Source organism: Vespa mandarinia, chromosome 3 (genome assembly GCF_050613455.1).
Source record: "Vespa mandarinia isolate Hongniang chromosome 3, ASM5061345v1, whole genome shotgun sequence".
In the NCBI taxonomy this organism is placed as follows: Eukaryota; Metazoa; Arthropoda; class Insecta; order Hymenoptera; family Vespidae; genus Vespa; species Vespa mandarinia.
In genome coordinates, this window is record NC_140812.1 from 6,947,501 (window position 1) to 6,960,000 (window position 12,500).

The following is a 12,500-nucleotide window of genomic DNA, read 5'->3' on the forward strand; positions in this document are numbered from 1 at the left end:
GAAGTGGATCAAAAACGATCGACTAATTATCGTACGAGATAATTTACTTCGATTGAAACGTGAAAAGTGAAAAGTGAAAGAGACGATAGAATCGTAGATATAGTCAAGTTTATCTTTGACTATTGGGAGTTACAATATTGAAATAAATATTTGAAAATTCGATAAGAGCAAAAAAAAATTTCCCCATATCGTTTCACGATCTATTCAATATTTTTATAATCACTCGTTTCAGTTCTTTATGGATTTTTTTTTTAATCATTTTACCGTCTCGTCGCGTTATATAAAAGGATTTCATCGAATGAATATTTCTCTCGATCGACCTATATTTTGTGACCTCTTCTTTTTCCCCCTCCCTTCCTCCCCCCACCTCTCCTTTTCTTTCTTTCTTTTTTATTTTTTATACTTCTTTTTTTCTTTTCTTTTTTCTTTTTAATATTCCATCATTTGTTATGGATTCGACAGAATGATAATAAACTATGCTTCGGGATGACTTTTTACCTGTATGGAATCCTTGCTGGCGTCACGTAAAATATTCCGTGGATGCGTGTATCCGGGACCATTGCTGTAAAGCAGCGTCGTGTAGGGTTGTCCATCAACATCCGACACCTTGCTGTCAGAGCCTGAAGGAAAAAAAACGATGGTGCCATCTATCAATGGGATTAGATCGATAGGTATCTCATAAATAAAAGCAAAACGTTGCCATCGTCGTAGTCGTAGTCGTCGTAGTCGTCGTCGTCGTCGTCGTCGTCGTCGTAGTCGTCGTAGTCGTCGTAGTCGTAGTCGTCGTTTTCCTCGACGACGATTAAAAAACAGGCTTTTACCAAAGTCCAACCTTTTCTATCCTATAGCCAGATATTCTACATAAAAAAGAGGTTGATTAACGTTAGATAACTTTGCCTCTAAATATATTACATCGCCATTAATTATACTCGATCGACAAGCTTAAACGTTTATCCTACAATCGTTCCCTTCGAACGTTCAATATTGTTTCCTTTTTCCTTTTACAATTTTCTACTATTTTATATTATTTTCTTTTATTATGCAATATCGATATATTTTCCACAACGGCTTCAATTTTTATCTCGACTCACGTTGTCGTATTAAATTTTTAATAGGAATGTGAGATGATTACCTTTGCTATCTCATGGCAAAGCGAGAAAAGTGATTAATTTTTATGAGATTTCTAGAAATTTCTCTCGTTTGAATATTCTTGGGAATTCGCGAGGTATATTGCGAGTAATATTAATCGTATATTTGAAATAATATACGGCGACTGGTGGTTTGTCAGGTTTTGAAAAATTTTAATTTACGAACATTTCGAGAACGACATCATTAAAAATAAATACGTCTGATCGGACGATCAAAAAGATTGAGAAGTTTGTTTTATACGATCCAAGAAAATCTTTATAATATCAATATAATGTCAAATGAATATCCGTCGATGTTAAAAAGATTAATTGTTAATTAGTTTTATAAAATGATTTATAAATACCACTATTATTTATTAAATCATTATACTATATGCCTGTATCCATATATATATATATATATATATATATATATATATATATATATACATAATCGATAGGTCGTAATTTTTATCACAGATGTTATTTATCGTTTCAGAAAACTTTATTGACGAATATCGCCTAATGATAGGCAACACCATTATACAGGCGTGTATTAACTTGAGTAATAACGTTGATGCAGGAGTTTAAAAAAATTCTTTTTTCCGAATAGACACTTTTTAAATTAATGAATTTAATTAATTGATCAATAATTTATATATTTTACCACTTGTTGTCAATATTTACTTATATAAATAGCGCGTATCGATATCGACATCCACGTCAAATCAAATTGGGGAATAATTTTTTAAAGTTTCCCCTTTTCCATTTGAAAATAACGGAGAAAGTATAGAGAGAAAGGACGGTTGGACAGGAGGAAAGATAGAAGAGGCATAAAGAGAAAAAAGTGATTCAGAATGCGAGGAAGAAAAAGGCGGCGAAAGTACTGTGAAAGAGAGACCGAGAAAAAGAGAAGAGAGAGAGAGAGAGAGAAGGAGAAAGAGAGAAATAGAGAGAGAGACAAAGAAGAGAATACTATATCTCGAGGACATGCCCGTCGGTGTGCATGTTTTATTCAAAAGCTTTCTTCCTTCGCAAGCACCTTCAAAAATAGACCACCACCAGTCTCTAGCCGTCCGTCGTTTAACAATGTATAATTTAGCCGTTTATTGGACGGGCAAATAAGTTCGACGTTTTAAGGTTTTCCATTTCGAAATTATTTTCACGCAGATAAAAAATATCGCTCGTGTGAGAAAATATTTTTATTTTCTTTTCTCCTTTTTTAATTCTTTTTTCCTTTTTCTCTTTTTTTTTTCTTTTTTTTTTCCTTTTTTTTTTTTTTTTTTTTAATTACTTTTTGTTCTCCTCTTTCTCTCTTTCTTTCTCTCTCTCTCTTTCTCTCTCTCTCTCTCTCTCTCTCTCTGTCCAGTTCTTTTTTCTTTTTATTTCTTTCTTCCCAATGAAAAATGATATTCCTCCTTCTCTCCAATTTGCAAGAGTTCTCTAACATCGATATACTTTCTGATGAATTTCTCTGTGAGAGAAATGAGAGAGAGAGAGAGAGAGAGAATGACAAATCGACCCGACAAGGAATAATGAATATTAACTAATAAGAGGATGGAATATTATAGCGAACTAGAAAAAAAGGAAGAACGAAAAAAATAAAAAAAAAAAAGTAAAGAAAAAAAATATAAAGCAGAAACGTTCTAGGCGAGCCGTTTTGTTTATGATATTGCTATGAGCCCGTCATACATCATGGTCTTTTTAAGTTAACCGCCGGTGCGCATGCTATTTTCCAGCCCTTCCGTGCCCCTCCCCCCCCATTCCTGCCACCTTCTCTTCCCATCTGCACGGCTCCGTACCATTCTCCCATCGTGTTCCTCGTAATGCAATCTTCTCATCGGAATGGACGTTTGCGAGCACGTCTCGCGATATATTACGTTCATTTTTCGTAATGACTATGCCCGGTGGATTGGTCGGTGCAGTGGATATCTCGTTTGAGCGATTGAAAATTATTCCTGAACGAACAAATTATTCTTTCGAAAACAATGATAACAATGAAACAAACAAATATAAAGGAAGAGACGTCAAAATAGTATTACAAATCTAAAAATAATTGAATAAAAGGTACGTAAAGTTGGATAAAATACAAAGACGTAAAAAGATAAAGAGATAAAGAGAGGATGAGAGTGAGAGAGAGAGAGAGAGAGAGAGAGAGAGAGAGAGAGAAAGAGATAGAAATATCCGCGATTTAACAAAATTAGTTTTGTCGTAATGAAAGGCCACTTCGAATAGAAATATAACGATTTGTTCGATGAAAAGTAAATTGCTTCATTAATTAAATCAATTGATACAATTATAATTGAATAATGAATTATTATAATATACATATATATATATATATTATTATTATTATTATTATTATTATTATTATTATTATTATTATTATCAAATATAAATAAATAAAAGTTATTCAAATGAAGTGGAATTATTAAAAATGAAATGCGAATGAAAAATTTGAAATAAATAATTATGAAGCTTTTCAATGATTTACAAATTTATTATGCAATTATCAAAGAAAACAGAAGGAGATAGAGAGATAGAGAGAGAGATAGAGAGAGAGAGAGAGAGAGAGAGAGAGAGAGAGAGAGAGAAAGGGACGAATTGAAGTGCATTACCTGCATGGTTATACTTACTTTGAAGAGTGGCTATGACGAAATATAGAGAAAAAAGATAGAGAGACAGAGAGACAGAGAGAGAGAGAGAGAGACAGCGAACACGTAACTTTTGAAGTAATGTTCGTCGAAATGAATTCCATGAAGCTTTTTGAAGATGACCGTACAACTTTGAAATCTCATCTCGTTGAACGAAACTTCCGGACGAGTTGTCCTCTTTAAAAAGTCTTTTATTCGGGAAGAATCTTTCACCGAATGCTAAAGATTCTTTTTGAAACTGGTGCACGCGATATACATATGTACGTACATATGTATACCATGTATATATGTATGTATGTATGTATGTATGTATGTATGTATGTATGAAGATACAGTTTAAACGCTAGTACTTGAGAAACGTTCTTCTTTACTTTTCTCGCTTCGTTTTGGTTTGCTCTCTTTCGACCCTGACAATTAATTGGGCCACTTGACAGGATAACGAACTATAACCCCTTCCCCTCCTCCTCCTTCTTTCCTCTCCTTTTTTTCCTTCGTTTTACTTATATATATATATATTTTTTTCCTTTTTTTCGTGTCTTTTTTTCGTCTATTTCTCTCTCTCTTTCTCTCTCTCTCTCTCTCTCTCTCTCTCTCTCTCTCTCTCTCTCTCTTTCTCTCTTCTATTTTTTCTTTTTTTTCCTCTTTTTTTTTTCCCTCCCGTCGACTTCCTTTCAGAGGGGTAATAGCTCGAGTCACGTTCCGACATTTCTTCCTGAGGTTAAATTTCTTCTCGTCGGAACGCAAATAAATCCAATGTTATTTTATTGGTATTCAGCGTTACGCTGTATAAAACAGTGGATTACGCAAAATATTCGCACGTCTCTTAAAACCGTATTGTACTTTTTTCTTTTTTTTTTAATTTTTATTTACCTCTTTCTCCCCTTTCTTTCCTTTTCTTTTCTATTTTTGTTCATTTTCTCTCCTTTCTTTTTTTTCTTTTTTTTCTTTTTCTTTTTTTCTTTTTTTTTTCTTTTTAACAGCAACTAAAATACTTTTAGTTTTTTAGTGATATTTAAAAATAAAAGTATTTAAAAGTATTGTAAAATAATAAAAAAAAAGAAAAAAGAAAAAGTGAAATAAGAAAATCTAGAAAAGAACTTTCTAAGTAAAGGAATATTATTATATATTCATTTTGTACATTCGTTTATCTTATTGATTTTATCAGTCAATCGTAGAACGAGTTACTCGTTTGAATGTTTACAAAATGATTACTCTATACGTCAATTATATATTATAAAACATCATGTCTTTAAACAAATATAACTTTTGATAGGATTAATCGATACGAATAAATAATATTGACAGAAAAGAGAAAAGAAAAGAAAAGAAAAGATAAAATATATACTTTTCCTTCAAATTTCAAGTATATATATATATATATATATATATGTATATACATTTTTTTTTTACAATATTTCAAAGGCATACTTTTCAAACAAACATTCTTCCTAGGTATACTTTCTAAAGTGGACTAATTAATTTATGAAAATTAATTTCCATCGAAGAGAAGAAAAAAAAGAAAAAAAGAAAAAAAGAATAAAAAAAAAAGAAAAGAAGGAAAATCAAATTTCTTCGTTCGACATTGACAAATATTTTCTTTAATATCGATAAGTATTCGAATATTTCAATGAATCATTTCTGTATGCAGTTTAAAGCTTTCGTGATTCGAGTATTAATGATCTTCGAATTCTTGAGAATGAGCTTTCGTGATCTTATATCAAAACGCATCTGGGTTAATGGTTTTAGTTCAAGCATGCAAACTGAAGAGATATCGAGGTTGAAGTTTTTCGTGAATCAGTTGGCACGATAAAATAAGTAAGAACAAACGGGATAGAAGACGAGGCTCCATTTGTGACCTGTCAAGGGTTTGTGTCTTGACGGCCATAACCCTTCCTCTCTTCACTCCGCCCCTCCTCTCCGTCCTCCTTTCCCCTATAGATGATTTATAAACGAGTTCAGACTTCGTCTTTGGCTTTCTAACACTATGCACGAAGGCGAGTCGCGGTATTCCAAGAAGTTCCGTGGCATTCAAAGAATGTCCTTCGTCCATGCACCCCGCTTCTCCTCTTTCCTAACCCTATATTTCACTCCTCATCCTCCTTTCTCTTCGTATCGAAGTCTTCCGTGATAAAGTCACGGATAATAGGACGCGTTGTTCGAGAGCATTACCTATCTCGGGAGCATGTCTATACGTCAAAAAATTGGCTCGATAAATTTTGTCCCAGAAATTCTTGTCATACCTTTATCCAATTCAACTACTCTTACACACTCTTAGGTAAATCCCCTTTTGAGGATAGATAGAGTCTTTATTTCTTATATCATTGAAATCTTATCGATTCATTATTCGAAAAATTATAACAATTAGCCTCGCCGTCTAATCTCTTTCTGATTAGAATGAGAATGTGAAATAAAATGATTGTTAATTTCTAAACGTCGTTATGTATTTAATATATTATTGATATATATATATATATATATATATATATATATATATGATGACGTAACAAAATTCCTTACTTAGTTATGTTATAAAGTCAATTTTTTTAATGTATGATAAAAAACTATATCTCTTATCCTTCCTAATGTAATTAATGCGTTTAAAGGAAGGAAATATTTTCTATACATTTCTCAGAAAATCATGTGAATGAACATGACTGAATGAACATGAGAACATTATTCTGTTATAAATAAATTGAGAAATATTTAATTTCGATAGGAAAAAAAGAGACGAAAGAAAAGAATGGACGATGATTAATGGGATTAATTGAACATCGTAATTTTTAATTGAAATATTGTAGTTTCTTCTTTTCTTTTTTTTTTCTTTTTTTTTCTTTTTCCTTCGTTTTCTTTCTTAACCATTAGCAATAATTTTGATCCACGTTATTAAATCGCTCATCTTTGCTTTTCGATTTTTGGCAAACGTTAAGTGTTCCCTTTCTAGCATTGTGCAGAGTGCCTGACTGAAATGCGTTTATCGTGGGTTCCATCAATTCGGAAAGTTCGCGAATACGCCGGCACTTTGCCGGCATTCGCCTTGGTAATAAACATGCCAGCATGCCACGGCATGTTTATGACGCTAAATCTCTCACTCTCTCTCTCTCTCTCTCTCTCTCTCTCTCTCTCTCTCTCTCTCTCTCTATGTCTTTTATCTCGTTTTACGACGTTCTCGTCACGAATATATAAATTAGTATATTGCGATTTCGAGTTCACAAAAACAGTCGTGTCACGTTCGAGGATAAGAAACTTCTAAAATCTATTTTGAAGGTAAGATAATTAATTGTTTTTCGATACTTTGAGAAAGCAAAATTGATTAGCTAACTAACTTCGAAAGCAATTATGTTATCTTTCTTTACCAACGAATTAAAGAAGAAACCATCAAAGATTTGGCTCTCTCTTTCTCTCTTTCTCTCTCTCTCTCTCTCTCTCTCTCTCTCCCTTTCTCTCTCTCTATCTCTCCGTGTTATCTAAGATCGAAGAGATTGCTCGTGTCTTCTGAGATGTCCCACGAGAGACCACGAGGTCATTCGGGAACTCTCACTTGAGTAATATAAACATTATAACCTTCGAAGGACGAACTCTCGGAGTTTGTGTACACATCGAAGACTCTCGAAAATAGTGATCTCGAAATTTCAGCCACGTTCTAGTTTTAATGAATTCAGGTTCCTTTTTTCTCCTTTTTTTTTTCTTCCCTTTTCTTTTATTTTCCATTTCTTTTTTCCCTTCTTTCTTCTTTTTTTCTTTTCCTTTTTTCCTTTGCTTCTTCTTTTTTTTCTGATTTTTTTTTTGTTTTTCTTTTTTCTATTTCCACATATAAAAATTTATTTGAAATAATCTTTAAGGGGAAAAAAATGTTAGCAGACAAAATATTTTTATCCTTTCCCCTGTAGAACTAAAGAATACAAAGAAAATATTATGAATTTATTCGATAAACAATTTCTATGGAGAACGTTCGCTAGACAGATATTTTATTCTTATATACATACATTCATACATAAATACATATATACATACGTACGTACATGCATACGTTTTGTATTATCTTTTGTAAAAAAGATTATTCAGAAACGCAGAAAATGTTTGCGCGGTATATTTCGTTATAAACGGAAGAAAAGTAAAAAAGAAAAAAAAAAAAAAAAAAAAGAAAAAAAATAAGAAGCAGGGAAAGAATTTCTCGCAGTTGCACGGTTAATCCGGCAGACTGCTTTTGATTTTTTTGATTTTTTTTTTTCTTTACTTTCTTCCTCATTTTTTCTTTTTTTTCTTTTTGTTCTTATCCAAGCATTTTAAATCGAAGAAAATGATTCGCAAAAAGAGATGAGAGAAGTTGAAAGGTGAGGAGGGTTTAAGTCTGACGAGGGTTGAATCTACCCTTCTATTTTCTTCCTTCCTTCCTTCCTTCCGTTCTTCCTTCCTTCCTCTCCCTTTCCCTTTTTCAGTCGCAACTATAAACGATATGAACTGGTTGCTTTTTCAAAGGAGAGACCCTCCGAGAAAATCCCGAGCGTGGCGGCTGCGTCTCGAAAAGTTTCAAAGTCCGAAAGAACTCGCGTTTATTCCTCGCTTCGAATTACACCGGCTACTTCTGCACTTTCAAGCGTGGCCTGTGTCATACTTTATCCCATCCAACCTCTCTTTACGTCTTCACAACCCTACTCTACCCTATTATAGCCTATCCAATCCCAACCACCCTTACTCGAATCAAGCCCGACCACGATCCTTCCTCCTTTTTCTTTCCTTTTCTTTCATGGTACCAATTCGCCAAAAAGGTGCTTCGACTCGTCGCTTCGCGTCATTGCTTCTTCTAACATTACGATTCAAATCTTTTCTTATATCTCTTTCTATATATCTAAGTATTATCTCTATACATAGTCTTTATGTATTATATATTATATATACTATAGTCTATACGGATGAAGATTTTAATTCGATCACTTTGAAAAGTTAATTCTCAAAAAGTGTCAGCAAATTTTATCTTCGTTCGTTCATTATATTTTTAATAATTATAACAGATAAAGCGTTTTCTAATGAACAATACATTTTTAAATGATATATTTTTTTTTTAATATTTCAAATTTACTCAGTCGTTTAGTAAAATAATAATTATCATATCTGTCGCCTATAGTACGTTCACTTTGTTAAAAATATGTAAAATATTTCAAGATAATTTATCTAATAGTAATATGTAGAAAAAGAACGTTCTACAATTTGTTTCACCGGAAATATGAATGCATCATTTTATCTAGAATATGAATTTTTATTTCTTCCTCTTTAATATCATTTCAGTCACTAAATGTTTTAACACACACGTTCAGAGGGAGAGAGAAAAAAAAGAAAGAAAGAGAAAGAGAGAGAGAGAGAGAAAATAAAAAAAATTTGATTTTCGTGACGAGTAAAACTCTCGTCGCAAAATTAACCGAACCTTTTAAGGACACCCTATATGGTGGAATATAGTAAACGGATCTGTAATTCCGAGGATGGCTTTCTCTTTCGTATTCCCTCGTATTAGATTATTCTTTTTTAACATCGAAATGGCTCTTAAATAACGAAGGTTTGCTTTTTGTCAAAAACATTATTTGACGTCAATCGGAAAAAAAAGGTAATAGTTATCACAATTTCCCAAGTGACCGCCATTCTTCTTTATTAGACATCATGATCGATTCGTTCGGACCATTATTATTCGTTAATGAATGGAACGGACGATATCCTATCGAATCTACATTTCGAATCTACATTTCGAATCTACAATTCGAATTTGTATTTTTTACGATCAGTTAATTTGTTGATCACTGAAGCAAATTTGTAGGAATCGATAAATTTATAACATAATAAATTTATATTTATATTATAATATTTATAGGAATTGATAAATATATAATATAATGTTCCGATAATGGTAAATTTTTTTTTCTTTCTTCCTTTTTTTTTTTTTTTTTTTTTTTGATATATTCATTCAAAAAAGAAAAGAATGATTGATGACAGAAATAACAGTATAAACATATAAAAATAAATAAATATATATATATATATATAATATGATGATCATTTAAAATCGTATATATTTTAATAAAAAATGAAATCTTACTGGATGATTAAAATTCATAGATATATAGTTCAATTACGTTTAAATAAAAAAAGTTTTTAAATGTGTTGAGTTTATCGTTAATTTTTTTTTATACTATATCAAGCTGAATTATATATGTATATATATATATTATATAAAAGAAAAAAGGAACACATAATATGTCGAATGGGAAAATGAATGAAAATATATTTTAATCGCTATTTTATATCTCGGTTAATAATCTAAACGTATGAGAAATAAAATTAGCAAAGTCAATGGTTATTATTCGTAGCAAATTTTTTCAACACGTTCCGTGCCAAATCATTTTTGCCTGACTTGTTGTTCAGGCCATTTGATATTTTGACTAAAGAAAAAAATGACTGCGTGTACCACCGGTGGTACACGTGGCACGGAACGTGTTAATGTATTTTAAATAAATACGTATTGAAAGCCAATAGGGAAATAGTAATATGCAATGGTTATTTTTACGATATCTAGAAAAAAAATGAGGAAAGAAAAAAAGATGAGAGAGAGAGAGAGAGAGAGAGGGAGAGAGAGAGAGAGATGGAGAGAGAGAGAGGGAGAGAGAGAGAGAGAGTTAAAGTAATATTTAAGTTTCATTTGTTCTCTTTGTACATATGTACATAAATATACTGAAAAAAAAGCGTTAAATGTTTCGCTATTCTTTGTTCAGATGCTATACAGAAGAATCTATGTTATTTTCACGTCTATCTCATAGACATAAAAAGTATAGTAGTATATATATATATATATATATATATATATAAATATGTGCGCGTGTTTCCTAAGTAGTTGCTACGTTCCGCATAATTCAAAAACTTTTCTAAAGTTCCAGTAACTTGCCTGTTTGGTAAGTTATTCGAATGACGAGTTACCACTTGAAGAAAACGAGTATGTATATATATATATATATATACATATGTATGTAAGAGTGTAAGAGTATAAGAGAAAGACAAGCTTCTACGAGACTTCTTGTCGCCTATAAAATCTACCATAGCGACGATACTTTCTTCGAATTTATAAAACTGCGAGAAAGATTGTGATCGAATTTTTATATTTCGATAAAAAAGAAAGATAAAGGGAAAAAAAGATAAAAAAAGGAAAAGAAAAGAAAAGAAAGAAAAAGAAAAATGATTTGCTCGTTCCCATCGAATTTAAGAATTTAAGAATTGTCTTAGATTTCCATTAACTTTCTTTTGAAACGGCCTCGTTTTTCTAAGAAGAGTAGAGAGGAGTCCAATGGAAGTCTTAACTCCGGTTGGAAGCTTAAGTTTCAAGCTTAAGCTTAAGCCGAATGCCAACGTAGCTTAGCTCGGAGACAGGGTTAAGAAGAGCATATAAACCTAGCCATAAATTCGACGATAGAGAACATTTAAAGGTATGTGTATGTATATGTATGTGTGTGTGTGTGTGTGTGTGTGTGTGTGTGTGTGTGAGTGAGTGTGTGTGTAGAAACGCGTTATGTTCCTTTGACACTGGTCGATCAAACTCAGCGAGAAATCTATAGGATAGATAGATAAAGGAGAAAGAGACAAGAGAAAGATAAGAGAGGGAGAGAGAGAAAGAGAGAGAAATAAAGGTAATTTATTTCAATGGTATAGTTTTTATATTATGGAAAAGAGATAAAAATAATTAAAATATTTACATACGTAATAACAAAAATTAATTCAAGTAATAAAAATCGTATAAATGTTAAACAAATAAAAACTAAAATTACTATTACAGTAATATAGTAATTATATAGGTATCTTGTAATAATAGAATATAGTTAGAAAAGAAAAATTAATAATAAATAATGATAGTAAAAAATACGCTAAGATATTAGTATATATATATGTAATGATAGCATAGATAAAATTAATTTAATATAAATTATGATATAAAATATGAGATATAAATAATATTAATTAAAATTAAAATGGTTAGACATAATTAGATCTAGAGAAAAACAAAAGATATATTTCTCTATATACTTATATATGCATATATAAAGGTGTAAATATGTATGTATATACGTATAGTTAATATATATCTCATATTTTTCATGTTCAAACATGTTTACTTTCATTGACGATTTTATTCGACTAAGTTAACCTGAATACTTTGTTTTTCCTTTTCTTATTCAAGAAAATATGAAAATTTCTTATTAAACGAGATATGTCTCATCGAACCCTTAAAAATAAACCCTTTAAAAGAAAATTTACTCTTGAGATTGTAGAAAGCTACCGAAGAGTGACCCACTTTAATCTGTAAATGGTTATAACGTGGAAAATGCGTTGGAGTAAAAAAAAAAAAAAGGGATTAATACGTGTGTCATGCATCTGTATGTGTGCTCGTGTACGTGTCCGCGCCCACGCATGTATGTATGTATGTATGTATGTATGTATGTATGTATGTGTATCTATATATGTATAAAAATTGAAGGAGGTCGAGCGAGAAAATATAGTCGAAAAATCGATCGCTTTTCAAGTATACTTCTATTCTCTTTTCTTCTTCCCTGCAATTAAATGCGTTCTCTCTTCGTTATCACCATTTCCTGATTAAAATCGGAGAACTATAACGCTTCGATCTACCATCTATTAATCCTTTGAGCAATGAGTTTTCCTAATGCCAGCTAGTCGAACGGAATGAATTATT

At 31.4% G+C, this 12,500-nt stretch overlaps 1 protein-coding gene across 1 annotated transcript in view; it reads right to left on the reverse strand.

The window, feature by feature from the left end:
- LOC118449500 (alkaline phosphatase) overlaps positions 1-12,500 on the reverse strand; it is a 125,832-nt gene that overhangs the window by 8,870 nt on the left and 104,462 nt on the right. The window contains exon 9 of the mRNA XM_085655536.1: positions 499-620. Within this exon, the coding sequence (XP_085511662.1) occupies positions 499-620 (122 nt within the window). The remainder of the gene's footprint in view (positions 1-498; positions 621-12,500) is intronic.